The 15,768-nt window shown below is 40.9% G+C and overlaps 1 protein-coding gene across 4 annotated transcripts in view; it reads right to left on the bottom strand.

Moving 5' to 3' along the window:
• APAF1 (apoptotic peptidase activating factor 1) overlaps nt 1-15,768 on the bottom strand; it is a 123,168-nt gene that overhangs the window by 18,791 nt on the left and 88,609 nt on the right. For all 4 annotated transcript variants that reach the window (XM_070052732.1, XM_070052733.1, XM_070052734.1 and 1 more), the window contains exons 19-22: nt 13,014-13,139; nt 9,864-9,980; nt 3,920-4,036; nt 704-829 (exon numbers count right to left, since the gene is read on the bottom strand). In XM_070052732.1, the coding sequence (XP_069908833.1) occupies nt 704-829; nt 3,920-4,036; nt 9,864-9,980; nt 13,014-13,139 (486 nt within the window). The remainder of the gene's footprint in view (nt 1-703; nt 830-3,919; nt 4,037-9,863; nt 9,981-13,013; nt 13,140-15,768) is intronic.

Raw genomic sequence — 15,768 nt, 5'->3', positions numbered from 1 at the left:
ATAAACATTTTATTCTTAAAAAGAAAAAATAGGGCGGCGCTGTGGCACAGTGGATTAACGCCCTAGCCTGAAGTGCCGGCATCCCATATGGGTGTGAGTTGTAGTCCCGGCTGCTCCTCTTCCAATCCAGCTCTCTGCTATGGCCTGGGAAAGCAGTGGAAGATGGCCCAGGTCCTTGGGCCCCTGCATCTGTGTGGGAGACCAGGAAGAAGCTGCTGTCTCCTGGCTTCAGCCATTGTGGCCATCTGGGGAGTGAACAAATGGATGGAAGACCTCTCTCTCTGTCGCCACCTATCTTTGTAACTCTTTCAAAGAAATAAAATAAATCTTTAAAAAAATAAATAAATAAAAATAAAATAAAATTACTCAAGCAGATTTTCTGTTATAAAGAAAAATAGAGAGAAATTATATAAATGTGACCAAAAGATCACCTGTTAACACAAATCTAAATACTCAGGCATTCAAATGAATGCCTTGATTTTCAAAATAAACAGCTTTCCTATAGAGGGTTTTAAGTCAGAGTACCTGCCTCACCCACAGAAAAACACAAAACACAAACAAATTTCATCTAAGCCCATATGCATAATCTGAATGTATGCCCAAGGTAATATATTTAAAATGCACACCAGATTTAAGGTACAATCAGAGTGTTTCTCTGCTATGGTCAGCATGACGTATATCAGGAGGCTATCTTCCCTCTCACCTGAATTGCAGAATCATCAGAACTTGAAATCAGAGTCTTCCCATCAGCTGTGAACTGAATATGCCGTACAGTTTTCTTGTGCCCAATCCTGGACTGGAAGATTCTGCTGTTTAGAAGTTCTAAAATCTTCACAAAGTAAGAAAACCACCGAAAATTAATACAAAGAAATTAAGCAATTATACCCCAGAGATATTAAACTAAAATTAGAGCACAGAAGGCTTTACAGTTTCCAATGCATGGTGCTTTCAGCTTAACTAAAAGCACACTAACAAATAACACACACACACACACACACACACACACACGTACACATACACACTAACATAAAGCACTCACTAGAATGACTAGAGGCAGTAGGAACCAGTAGTCCTTCTGAGTACTCAACTACCCAATTCCTCAAGTAAGTGGCAGTCTGGGCTCAGCTTCCAAAAAGAAAATGACATTTAAAATGGATGAGAAAGGAAAAAGGAAAAGATCTTGGCTGAGACAAGCCAAGCTCTTCGTGAAGCAATTGAGACAAGGAAAGACAAAGGATGACAAGGCAGGCAGGTAGAGGAAAAGACATGAGAAGGCCAGGGCAGTTCAATGAGAAGTCTGACAAGGGCTAAAAACTAGTACACGTTTGCCAAGTGTAGAGACTAAGAAAGTAGTGACAGAAACTCAAAAAATAATGACTTACATCAAAAAGACTATCATAGTGCACCCTCTCTAAAAAAAATAGTAAATGTGGTTGCTTTCCCCAAATTATAATATACTCAAGGAAATACAGATTATGCTAAAATGGGGTTCAGAAATTCAAACCTAGACCACTTCTGAAAGTCTCCTCAGAAAAGAGGAATCTTATGAATGAGGCTTTCCTAGATGTGCAGAGTGGACAGCCTCACAATTCCTATGAGGAGACTGTAAGACTTGAAGCCTAGCTCTGCCACTTACTGATTTTATGAAAGTTGTGGAAGTTAAAGAGTCCAGACAGTGTCAAACAGGAATAATAAATACCTAACATCCAGGATGTTAAAATTCAGTGTAAGGATCATGTTCAATAAACACCTAATAATAGGTGCCATTATTATTTTCTTATTATACTTGGCTGAATCATAAGAAATTTCCATTTTATAAGCTGAAAGCAGTCAATTCTTAGTGATTTCACATGGTTCATTATATTTTATTTATATTATTTGAAAAGTTAAGGATGTGGATGGAGCACAGGTGTGTTTTGTGAGTTGTTTCTAAAAACTAAGCTTTTTTTTTAAAAGATATTTATGGTAAAACAAAAAAAATATGGTACTAACTTGGCAACAAGGCCCTTTAAGAATAAATAATATACAACAGCTTAAGAAAAGAAACTGAAAGGAAAACACTAAGGTTCAGTTGTACAATAATCCTTTGCTTAACAAACACCCATAATACACTTTTCTCTGCCCATCTTAACAAATTTTTCACAATAATGAACAAAAAAATGGGAGCAGTCATTTGACCTAGCAATTAAGTCACCTGTTAGGATGTCTGCATCCTGTATCACAGTGCTTGGGTTCGAGTTCCCTGTTTAAACTTACTGCTAAAACATACCCTGAGAGGCAGCAGGTGCAGTTTCAAATGACTAGGTCCCCGCCACTCACATGGGAAACGTGAATGGAGTTCCCAGCCCCAAGCTTCAACCTGGCCCAGCCCCAGCCCTTATGGGCATTTGAGCAGTGATCCAGGGGATAGCAACTCTGTCACTGTCTCTCTCTCTCTCTCTGCCTCTAAAATAAATGATATTTTAAATAAAAATAATGAAGAAAAACAAAACCTTTACTCTGAATCCATGCTACAATGGCCACAGCAAATATATTAAGATCACTTTTCAAAATGTTTGTCTCTACTCTGTGTATAAGTACACAGCCTCCTCTCTGTGAGGCAATATGGACTACAGAATATTTTCGTAACTCATTATGAAAATGAATCCGGGGGCATAGCAGGTTAAAGCCCTGGCCTGAAGCGCTGACACCCCATATGGGCACCGGTTCTAGCCCCGGCTGCTCCTCTTCTGATCCAGCTCTCTGCTATGGCCTGGGAAAACAGTGGAAGATGGCCCAAGTCTTTGGGCTCCTGCACCCATGTGGGGAGACCCTGAAGAAGCTCCTGGCTCCTGGCTTCGGATCAGCGTGGCTCCAGCCATTGTAGCCATCTGGGGATGAACCAGTGGATGGAAGACCTCTCTCTCTGTCTCTGCCTCTCTCTGTACCTCTTTCAAATAAATAAAATAAATCTTAAAAAAAAAAAAAAAAAGAAAATGAATCCAAAGTAAAATAAATATAGCTAGTGCCAAAATTAATAAAGAAATAATTCCCAAAAGCCTATGTGAGAAAAAGTGAAAGTAGGAACTATGTTCTTTGAAAGACTATCATATAGAGAAAAATCTGTTTTAATGATGAATTTTATTTGTGATAAAAATAGCACTTTTATCCAGGATGGCTTTTATTATACTTCCTTTTTATGTCTTACACCTGATTCCACTTTTACTTATTTAGTCTTGTTAGATAAGTTAAGGAATTGAGGTGGTTAACAGGTGTACTTTTTTTTAATACTCTTTTTATTTTTTTATAAAGGTCTTCCATCCGCTGGTTTACTCCCCAAATGGCTGCAATGACCGGAGCTAAGCTGATCCAAAGCTAGGAGCCAGGAATTTCTTCCAGGTCTCCCACATGGCTGCAGGGGCCCAAGCACTTGGGTCATTTTCTATTGTTTTCCCAGGTGACAGCAGAGAGTTGGATTGGAAGAGGAGCAGCTGGGACACACAAACTGGATCCCATATGGGATGCTGGCGCCGCGGGTAGAGGCTCAGCTTACTACACCACAGGGCCAGCCCCGAGTAGGTGTACTTCTAACACCAAAAGTAGAACAGCAAGGACTGGTGGACAAGCACTGATATTCTCAGTGAGCCCTGTCAGTACTAAAATGGAAACAACTTACAAAATGCTCTTTGCATTGATCACTGATAGACACTGTTTGATATACATCGAGAATAGGATAACAACTAGGTAGAGAATAAAAAAACAAACAAAAAAGAAGCCACAAAGACAAAAAGCATGATAAACAGCAGTAAAGGCAATCTGAAAAATACCAGATGGATAGAAAGATTTGTTTAGTATATAAGTATACAATGCCAGCCATTTGTAATTAATTTTAAATAAATAACTGTACTGCACAGTAAGACTGGAGACTAGTTTTGAATACCTCAATGGTTCCATCTTCATCTCCAAATGCAATGTACTGAAGATGAGGACTTAAGCAACAGCAGCTAACTTGAGCTTCAGTCCGGTAATCAATCTGACCTGTTTTTCCATTAATGAGCTAATGAAAAATAAGGCACAATCAGTTATTACACTGTAAGAGCAGTTTTTGTTCTTCAAAACAAAGGCTTCAATGGGAAAAGTAAAATAAACCACAGAAAATCACCAACATAGCTCCCAGGGGAGCAACAAAAGCCCTAGCCTAGTCTCGGCAGCTGCATTTAGCACTTCATGCTTTCATTTCATTTCACTTTTGTGATTCAAATGCATTTTCATAAAATAAAACAAGCTGTAAAAGGTCTAAAAAGCAGCTGCTGTGCCCACCACCTGAGACACATCTGCCTGATTCATAATCCCACAGCTAGCTCCACACCCTGTTTTCCACTTCATCACAAAGCCCATTTTCAATAGGGCTATCATTTGTTAAAATATACTCTTCTGGAATCTTTCAAGAGGGTTGGTAAAACAGGAATGCAGCAGACATTACATAAAAAGATAAATGCAAATAAAAATGCGCTGTCTAACCTCCAAATTACTAACAAAACAGCATACATTAAAATTATTTTCTGTTGGGAGGGGGTACTGGAAAAGAAACCAAAAGCATCATTTTTAAAATTTTATTTATTTATTTGAGTGACAAAAAGACAGAAATAGCTCTCATCCTCTGGTTCACACTCTAAATGCCCACAATAACCCGGGATTGGGCTAATGCCAAGGCCAAAACCAGAAGCTGGTAATTCAATCCAGGTCTCCCACATAGGAGACAGGCTCCCAATTATCTGAGCCACCATGGCTGCCAACTGGGGTCCACATAAACAGGAAGCTGCAATCAGAAGCCAGATACACCACTGAATGCAGACATATTGATGAGGAACACAGGGGTCGTAACCGCTATCTCAACCGCTAGGCCAAATACCTACCCTCAAAAGTACAGTGTGTGTGGCTAGATCTGTAATCCTTAAACGAAGATTACTCAATTTCATAATCTGTGCCATTGATAATTTTTTTAATCCTACAAATAGACACGTCTACCACTCAATCAAAATACATGACCTGGAAAATATTTTTCAATCTTAAATCAATTATCAGATACCTCTCTCCTGGTGTCACAACCCAAAGCTGAGGATGTTCCTTCTCTCAAGAATCAATTTCAAGAACTCTTTTAAGACCTTAAAAAATAATAAGGGCTGCTGCTGAGTTGCAGCAAGTTAAGCCATCACGTGGAGGCCTGGGACACTGGCATCCATATCAGAGCAACGTTTGACATCCCAACTACTCTGCTTATGTGCTTGGGAAAGCAGTGGAAGATGGCTCTTGTAGGAGACCCACATGGAGCTCCAGGCTCCTAGCTTCTGTCTGGCCCGTGTCAGCTGTTGTTACTATTTGGGGATTGAACCAGCAGATGGAAGATCTATCTCTGTCAAATAAATAAAATAAATCTTAAGAAAAATAAAAAAGATGGCTTAGAGCTAAAAAAAATTGTTTTGTTCACTTAAATAATTTAGCTATCTTCTAAACTCTCTCTTAATCACTGATGTAAAATACTTTTATAGTTAGGTGGCTTCTAAGTCTCCTAGTTATGACAACTGTTAAAGAAAGGCTGTGGGGTCGACGCTGTGGCATAGTAGGCTAACTCTCTGCCTGCGGCACGGGCAGCCCGTATGGCCACCGGTTCACGTCCTGGCTGTTCCTCTTCCGATCCAGCTCTATGCTTATGGCCTGGGAAAGTAGTGGAAGATGGCCCAAGTGCCTGGGTCCCTGCACCCACGTGGGAGACCTGGAAGAAGCTCTAGGATTCTGGCTTCAGATCAGCCCAGCTCCAGTCATTGCAGCCATTTAGGGAGTGAACCAGCAGATAGAAGACTTTTGTTTCTGTCATCTCTCTCTCACTCTGTAACTCTGCCTTTCAAATAAACAAATAAGTCTTTAAAAGAAAAAAAGTGCATGAAATTAATAAAGGAAACACAAGTATGAGGGCACTGACCTTGACAAGAACTCTACAATGAAAAATACCCCAAGTGGAAGAATTAACTGTTAAACCCAGTTAATGAGGAATTCACATCCAGTTCCACATCCTAATTCATGCCAGAAATACAGGGCATCGGGAGCCCCTAATCAACACTAAATGTACAGCACAGCTTGTACAATATAGAACACTCCATTCTTAGGGATGTCTCCTAGCCTGACTTTCGCACAGCACATGAGGACAAGTTATGACATGCCGTACACAATTTACAACTAGGGCTCTGTCTCCTGAATTTGTCTTCTACTTTGACTATGTAACTAAGTCATAGACTGCTGAAGATGAAAAGGCCCTCCCAGGTGAAGAAAGTGAGACTCAGAGAAGTGATGCAATTCACGCAGCATCAGAGAACTAGTTGATGATGAAATGTGAACTTGCACTTGGGTCTCATGAGTGAAGTCACCGTTCTCTCCACTACACCAAGCTGAGCTCTTCAGTTTTAGAACTTGTTAAACTCTTTCCTAGCCTCTGTCAGTGTGTCTCAAGCTCCTGTCATGTCTCATGCCTTCCATGTCCATGCTTTCTCTCTCCTCTCTACCTCAACTACACTATCTTCTCTCATTCTCACACACACATTCTTGCTTCCTACCTTTGATAATCAAATCAAGAAAAAGCAAATGCAAAGAGATGGCATAAGATCACATTATCACTGCTTAACTCCTTTCCCTGGAAGTTAAAAAGACACTTCTATAGCCCACCTGGAAAAAAGGTTCTCAACTTGTATAATGTGCTCTAAGAGCTAATGAAGGGACCTAAAATAACATACCACAGTGAATAGTTCATAGGATCATTAGCCCTCACCTGTGACAGGTTTCTGTCCTTCCCAATCCTATACTTCTCAGTCCTCAGAAAGGAGGAATGCCTCACTGTTCACATAAAAACCATGCCTTGCCCCTCTTCTCTACGGCAGCTCTTAACACCTCTCTCAGCCACAAGTCACTCCACTCCACTCCACAGGCTGACAACTCCTACACTGCTACACTACTCAGTTGTTCTACTTGGGCTGGCCAACAAGAAGAGTCTCTCGTGTCTGACCTTTCATAAGGTATATACTTACTCCTGCTGCCACTATCTGCAGTGCCACCATCACTTCCAGGACTTCTATGTCAATGCACTACAACCTGCTCTGGGCTTATGGATAGATGACATTTTACTTGAGTCATCAATACAACAGTGCTAACCTGATACTGAACACCAATGCTCTGCAGGACACCTGTTCTCTCTTACTATTGCTCAAAGTTACTTAATAGCATTTCTCTAACAACAGATCTCTGGGACTCTTTCTCTTCAGTTGGTCATGATATACTTCCAAGGAAGGGAGAAGGAAGGAGGGTGGGAAGCAGAAGAGAAGAGGGAGGGAGAGAATATCATTATGCTCTTAGAAGCTCTTAGAATTGTGTCTACAAAGCACACTGAATCTATTAAAAACTAATTAAGAATTAAAATTTAGAAATTAAAACAACCAAAAAAAGAAAAAACAAAAACAAAGATATACTTCCACTTATGTGTCCCACTATGTTAGAGGGCAGGGGGAGAGCAGTCTGAGTAGCGCTGTTTGGATTCCTAAGCAATATAGTTCTTCCAATTTTATTACACAACCCTTTCCTTCTCAAACTAAGAATCATTCAATAAATACTTAAATGAATGAACAGGTACATGTCATCATGTATGTAAACTTCTGCTCTTACCACCTAAGTCTTTTGAGTCAGACTCCTTCACTTAAAGTGACATCTGTTGTTTCAAAGACTCCATCAAGGCAGAGGTTGTGGGTTAATCCACCTTTTGGGAAGCCTACATCCCATAACAGTGCTGGGACTGGGTCCCACCTCTGATTCCAATCCAGCTTCCTGCTAATGCACACCTTGAGAGGCAGAGATGCTAGCGCAAGTACTTGGGTTCCCTGCAACCCATGTGGAAGAAGACCCAGACTGAATTCCTGCTCTTGGCTTTGACCTGGCTTAACCCTGGCCATTGTAGGCATTTGGGAAGTGAACCAGTGGATGAACGATACCTTCCCACTCCTACCCCATGCCATCATTCCACCTTTCAAGTAAATAAAGGTAAATAAACAAACATTTTTTTCAAAATCATGTCTGGACAAGTAATGTGTTTAAAAACATCCAAAAAAAAATATATATAAAGACCCTATTACCCTTCCCCTACAAAAATACTTCCATTTGGGCTAAAATCCTGTCTGGACAAGTTATGTGTTTAAAAACATTTTAAAAAAAGGACCCTATTACCCTTCCCCTGCAAAAATACTTCCATTTGGGCTAGTGTTGTGGCACAGAGGGTTAAGTCGCCACTTAACAATACTGGCATCCTATACAGGAACACTGGTTCAAGTCACGGCTTCTCTGCTTCTGATCCAAATCCCTATGATTGCACCTGGAAAAGCAGCAGAAGAAAAGATGGCTGAAGGGACCTGTGTCCATGCTACTACACAGGAGACCCAAATGAAGTTTCTGCCTCCAGGCTTCAGCCTCTTCCAATCCCAGGCTTTGTGCCATTTGGGAAGTGAACCAGAAGATGAAAGATCTTTCTCTCTCTGTCTTTCCCTATCTTTCTCTCTCCCTCTCTGTCACTCTGTCTTGCAAATAAATAAAAGTGAATCTTTAAGAAAAAATGCTGGGCTGGTGCTGTGGTACAGCAGGTTAAGCTGTGACCTGAAGTGCCGGCATCCCATATGGGCACTGGTTCAAGTCTTGGCTGTTCCACTTTTGATCCCTGTTAATGGACCTCGAAAAGCAGCAGCAGATGGCTCAAGTCCCTGGGCCCCTGCATCCATGTGGGAGACCAGAAAGAAGCTCCTGGTTTCTGGCTTCAGCCTGACACAGCTCTGGCTGTTGGGGCCATTTGGGAGTGAACAACTAGATAGATCTCTCTCTCTGTCTCCCCACTCTCTCTCTGTAACTCTACCTTTCAAATAAATAAATAAATCTTTAAAAAAAAAAAAAAGAAAAATACTTCCATTAGTATGCTCATCTTATTTGCAGATTCCACCAGATATGCCTGAATCACTATTGCAAACAAGCTCAAGTTTGTCCTCATGGTATTTCTAGACATCTTGCAAATCAAGGAATGTGATCATATATTTGTCTTTAAAGGGCACCATTTTTCTTTAGTGATTTATGTAAAAAAGACTGTTGACATAGTTAAATTCCCAATACCCTGAGTTGTTTAGAAATGGATGAAATGGCTGCCATCATCACTTACAAAACTGTCTTGAACTGGATGGAGCTTATGTTCAGAAACAAAATTTATATTTTTATCTTTTAATTCCACTTTTCCACAAACTTTTTGAAGTTCCTTTTTATACTCACATGCGAAAGGAGTTACTGCCTAATTTAATTCTAAATATTGGCATATCTGAACTTCAGCTCAAAACCTAGATATTTATTCAACTAATGCTTGCTGGGCACTTGTTAGTATTGTGCATAATCCCATGGCTTAAAAAAAGGAAATAAGAAAAATTGTGGGGGCCAGCACTGTGGCGTAATGGGTGAAGCTGCCACCTGCAGTGCCAGCATCCTATATGGGCGCCGGTTCAAGTCCCGGCTCCTCCACTTCCAATCCAGCTCTCTGCTATGGCCTGGGAAAGAAGTGGAGGATGTCCCAAGCCTTTGGGCCTCTGCATCCATGTGGGATACCCAGAGGAAGCTTCTGGCTCCTGGCTTTGGATCAGCACAGCTCCGGTCATTGTGGCCAATTAGGGAGCGAACCAACGGATGGAAGACCTCTCTCTCTGCCTCCTCTTCTCTCTCTGTGTAACTCTGACTTTCAAATGAATAAATCTTTTTAAAAAACTGTGAATTATGAATTCAACTAAAACAATGTTTTCAATTATTTGCTTAAAAATACTCACTTGTAGATGTCTTACATCAGCCGCAAGGACCATCACTTCATTGTCTTGAAAAACAACATCTACTTCTTGTTTTAACACTATTGCAGAGTTCTTAAGTACCTTGTTAGTCTCCCAGACCTGATTAAGAGATAAAGAAACTAAAATAACCATCTGTTATCAGCCCATCCTCTGAGATAATGTAAAGATATATCAATATCTTAAAGCAAGATACATACTATGCTTCACAAGTAAAATACCTATGATGATAGAAAATTTTCAATTATATTATATTCAAAAGAGTAAATATTTATTATTCATTATACATTCTACAATAAGAAGTGGTTAGTATTAATAGTTATGGGCTTGGGGCCAGCTCTGTTATGGAAGGTTAAGCCTCTGTCTGCAGTGCCAGCATCCCATATGAACACCGGTTCAAGTTCCGGCAGCTCCACTTCCAACCCAGCTCCCTGCTAATGTAACTGAGAAAGCAGCGGAAGATGACCCAAGTATTCAGGCCCCTACACCCATGTGGGAGACTGGAAGAAGTTCCTGGCTCTTGGCTTCAGGCTGGCACAGCCTCGGCCATAGCAGCCATTTGGGGGGTGAACCAGCAGATGGGAAGATATCTAGGTATCTTTCTCTCTCTCTCTCTTTCTCCCCACTCCAACCTCTTTCTTTCTGCCTCTCAAATAAATCGATCTTTTTAAAAAAGGGGGGGTGGAGGGTATGGGTCCAGGGCCAGCACTGTGGCATAGCAAATAAAGCCACTGCCTATTCTGTGTCGGTGGCGGTTCATGTCCCGGCTGATTTACTTCCAATCCAGCTCCCTACTAAGGGCCTGGGAAGCGCGGTAGAAGATGGCCCATGAGCTTGAACCCTGTCACCCACATGGGAGACCTGGAAGAAGCTCCTGGCTCCTGACTTCAGCCTGGGTCTTCACTGGCTGTTGCAGCCACTCGGTGAGTGAAGCAACAGACAGAAGACTTCTCTCTGTAGCTCTGACTCTCAAATAAACAAATCTTTAAAAAAAAAAAAAAAAAAAAGGCAGCAGCAGCAGCTATGGGCTCAAGGGTAGGTATTCAGTCCTAAGGTTAAAGGTGCTAACTAAGACCCCTGCATCCTGCATCAGAGTTTCTGGGGTCAAGACCTAACTCCAGATCCTTCCAGCTTCTTGCTAACATAGACGGTAGGAGTCAGTGGATGATGGCTCAAATGAATGGGTCCTTGCCATCCACATGGGAGACCTGCATGGTGTTCCTGCTATCAACTTCAGCTGGCTGCTGCACACATTTGAGGAGTGAAGCAGCAGATAGGACTACTCTCTTTCCCTCTGTCTCTGAGTCTTGCCCTCTGTTTCACTCTCTAACTCTCCTTGTCTCTCTGCCTCTCAGATAAATAAACTTAATTAAAAAGGAAAAAAAAGAGTTTTGGGCTCTGGAGTCAAAATGTCTCAGAATGAATCCTAGCTCTACCTAAAATTGTAACTTTGGGCAGGCTACTTAGTCCGGAGCTGCTTCTCAAACTGTATGACACCCATCTACAAGATGAAAAGCTTACACCAGAAGATAAATCAAGTCTATCACTAAACATGCCATAACAGCATGCTTAGTGATACAGTTTGTTCTTTTTTAAATAACATTTTTTGTTGTGTATTCACTCACACTCCTTGAAACTGACACATTAAATAGCACTGATTCTTCTGAACCTAATTTTTTTGTGCCTGTTTCATTAGTGGTAACAAAGATTGCTGCAACATTTAGTAAATTAATACATACTCATACAAAGTACTTGTACAATATCTGGTTTATAGCAAATATTAAATAAATTTTAGCTGCAATTTGTATAAAACATTATATAGGGACCAACCTGGATGAATGAACTCTTCACTTATAACCCAACATGTATAAATAAGGGAACCAGTGCAGTGTTGGAAGTAAGAAGTAAAGAAAATCTGCACTCTACTTCAAGTCAGAATGTGATACACACCATTGGAAATTGACACAGAAGTATACAGCATTAAAGAATACAGACATTCCTCTGAATGGGGAATTCAAGAAAGGGAATTATAGAATGGTTAGGACTTCAACAAAGAGAGATAGAGGAAAGTAGAGTTTGCCAAACATAAGAAATCACTCAAGCAAAAGCACTGAAACAGGGAACTACTGAGTCTGAAAAATGCAAGCAAGTCCAGTTTAAGTTACCTGTAGGAATAAACTGGAAGAATGGAGCAAAATAGGCCATACTGTGGAGAAGCTTAATAGTAGACCTATAGGGGCTGGCACTGTGGCACAGAGGGTTAAATCCCTGGCCTGAAGCGCTGGCATCCCATATGGGCACCGGTTTAAGACCTGGCTGCTCCACTTCCAATCCAGCTCTCTGTTGTGGCCTAGGAAAGCAGTAGAGGATGGGCCAAGTCCTTGGGCCCCTGCACCCGCGTGGGAGACCCAGAGAAAGCTCCTGACTCCTGGCTCCTGGCTTCGGATCAGCGCAGCTCTGGCCATTGCAGCCAGCTGGGGAGTGAACCAGCGATGGAAGATCTCTCTCTCTCTGCCTTTCCTTCTCTCTCTGTGTAACTCTGACTTTCAAGTAAATAAATAAATCTTTAAAAAAAAAAAAAAGTAAACCTAGAAGGATATTTCATATGCTTACTTTGACAGACAATGGAGACACCATTTTGGACAAACATGGAATGACTGTATTGTACACAACGAAAATAGCTTAAAAACAGCATGGTGAAAAGAAAGGTTTCCAGAAGAGACTAATACAACATGAAAAGTTACAGGTTATGAAGACCTGAACATGGTCAGTAAGAATGAAAAAAACAGTAGAAAACAAAAGGGCAGAATCTGAAAATCAGCAAGTGATCAGATGTAGGAATTCAGGTAGAGGAACAGTCAAAGAGTATTCTGAGGAATCAAATGTAATATATTTAAATTAACCAAAATACAGTTTATTCTTTGGACTTCTCATAGCTCCTGGTCCAAGGTAATAACGAAATGTGCTGAAGGAATGAGACTCTTACAGTCCACATAATAGTACTTAACAGGCTGAATATGAATCTAGTAATTTCCTGTCTTACTTTCCCCAATACTGTCCATCAATTTTTTAGTTTGTAAGCTATTTAGTTCAGCATCAATACATGTTTAAAATAACAATCTCAGTATTTCTCACCCTGATAGTCTGGTCATCAGAAGATGTCAAAAATGATGATCCATCAGGAGAAAACATCACACCATGAACCCAACTTAAATGTCCTCGGCAATCAGCTACCTTTAAACGTGAGTCCATATTCCACAACTACAGAATAAACACAGCATATACGAAATCACATTCATAAGTTTCAAATGTACCAGTAACAGTGAAAATAGCAATATTACTTCTATGAATTTAGCCTAAAACCAATAATCAAAAATACAAAATCTTTTATACAAAAGACTATTCATTGCATCTTTATTTTTAATAACAACAACAACAAAAAAACCCTGGAGACAACCCACTGGCCAAAACTATGGAACCAAACGAATAAACTGCAGTAATCCCATAATGAAATGTTATGCAGCCATCAATGGAATGAGAAAAACATCCTGAAATGACTATATCTTTTTTCTGTTTTTTATTTAAATTTTTTATTCATATAAATGGGACAAATTTCATGTACCTCCTAATAGTTTTAAATACATAATGACACTTCCCAACTCATCCTCCCTCCCATCCTTCCTCCTGCTTCCACTCTTATTTTTCTTTTAATTTTTGCAACATGCTTTTTTTTTTTTTTTTTTTTTGAGAACAAATTTTATCATTAATCAAAGAGCCACCTAAGGAAACAGGCAATGGAGTTGGGCACTTAGGCTTATCTAAAACCTATGAGGCAAAAGAATATGGTCACTCCACTTCTTTTTTTTTTTTTTTAAGATTTATTTTATTTATTTGAAAGACAGAGTTACAGAGAGTTAGAGACAGAGAGAGGTTTTCCATCTGCTGGTTCACTCTGCAGATGGCAGCAATGACTGGAAATCCGAAGCCAGGAGTAGGAGGTTCTTACGGGTCTCCCATGTGGGTGCAGGGGCCCAAGGACCTGGGTCATCTTTTACTGCTATCCCAGGCCATAGCAGAGAGCTGGATAGGAAGAGGAGCAGCCGGGACTAGAACTGATGCCCATATGGGATGACAGCGCTTCAGGCCAGGGCTTTAACCCGCTGTACCACAGTGCCAGCCCCAGTTGCTCCACTTCTAATACAGTTCCCTGCTAATGGTCTGGGGAAGCAGTGGAAGATGACCCAATGCTTGGGCCCTGCACCCACATGGGAGACCCAGAAGAAGCTCCCAGCTCCTGGCTTCGGATCGGCACATCAATGGCTGTTGCAGCTATTTGGGGAGTGAACCAGCAGATGGAAGACTCTCTCTCTCTCTCTCTCTCTCTCTCTCTCTTTCTCTCTCTCCCTCCCTCCCTCCCTCTCTCTCTCGCTCCAACACGGGAAGCAGTCCTATGCCTCTCTGTAACTCTTTCACATAAATAAAACTTTAAAATATGTATATAATGAATATCCTCTACTTAATACAACTTTGTTAATTCTCATGATACAACTCTTCGAGGACAGAGGGCCTGCATGGGAAGTTACTGCACAATGACACCTGTTGTTAAATTAACAATTAAAACTCTTATGAATGACATCACTGATTACCCAAGGCTCTTGACATGAGCTGCACAGGCTATGGAAGCCTTTTGAGTCCACAGTCTCTGTTAGTATTTAGGCAAGGCCATAAGCAAAGTGGAAGTTCTCTTCTCCCTTCAAAGCAAAGTACATACTTCTTTGATGGCCCCTTATTTCCACTGGGGTATCACTCAGAGATCCTTCATGTAGGACATTTTTTTGCCACAGTGTCTTGGCTTTCCATGCCTGAAATACTCTCATGGGCTCTGCAGCCAGACCAGAATGCCTTAAGGGCTGATTCTGAGGTCACAGTGCTACTTAATGCTATTGTCATTCTGTAAGTCTTCTGTGGGGACTGCTTTCCATGTTGGAGCATTCACTCCTTTTTAATTCTATTATTATTATAATACATGTAATCCTATCAATATGATCACTTTAACATTTAAGATTGTATTTTTACTACCCAGCTTAAGGGGATTTGGGATCTCATGGCAAGTTTTTAAATTGTACCCTTAGAAGAAAGTCTGGGCCGGCGCCGTGGCTCAATAGGCTAATCCTCTGCCTAGCAGCGCCGGCACACCAGGTTCTAGTCCTGGTTGCCCCTCTTCCAGGCCAGCTCTCTGCTGTGGCCCAGGAAGGCAGTGGAGGATGGTCCAAGTGCTTGCGCCCTGCACCCCATGGGAGACCAAGAGAAGCACCTGGCTCCTGCCTTTGGATCGGCGCAGTGCGCCGGCTGCAGCACACCAGCCGTGGCGGCCATTGGAGGGTGAACCAATGGCAAAAAGGAAGACCTTTCTCTCTGTCTCTCTCTCTCTCACTATCCACTCTGCCTGTCCAAAAAAAAAAAAAAAAAAAAAAAAAAGTAAGTCTGTAGGAATGCATGCAGAACTATACAGCTTTAAAGTTACAAACTTTATACACTTCATAATTACAACTTTAGGAACATGTTGATTTCCCACCATGCCTACCCTCCCATGCATACTCCCAGCCCTCTTACTCCTCCCTCTCTTATTTCCATTCTTATTTTTTACTGAGATACATTTTCAATTGACTTTATACACATATGTTTAATTCTATGTTAAGTAAAGAGCTCAACAAATAGTATTTTTAAAAAAACTGTTCCTCAACAGTGAAGACAAGGACTATTCAAGTCATTGCTTCTCAAAGTGTCAATTTCACTTCTACAGATTGCCTTTTAGGTGTTCTATTATTCATCACAGGCCAGGGAGAACATGTGATATTTGTTGCTTTGGAACTAGCTTATTTCACTAAGT

The sequence above is a fragment of the Oryctolagus cuniculus genome, chromosome 11 (assembly GCF_964237555.1).
Source record: "Oryctolagus cuniculus chromosome 11, mOryCun1.1, whole genome shotgun sequence".
Taxonomy (NCBI): domain Eukaryota; kingdom Metazoa; phylum Chordata; class Mammalia; order Lagomorpha; family Leporidae; genus Oryctolagus; species Oryctolagus cuniculus.
The sequence above is the reverse complement of the archived record's forward strand: the minus strand, read 5'-3'. Positions and strand labels throughout refer to the sequence as shown.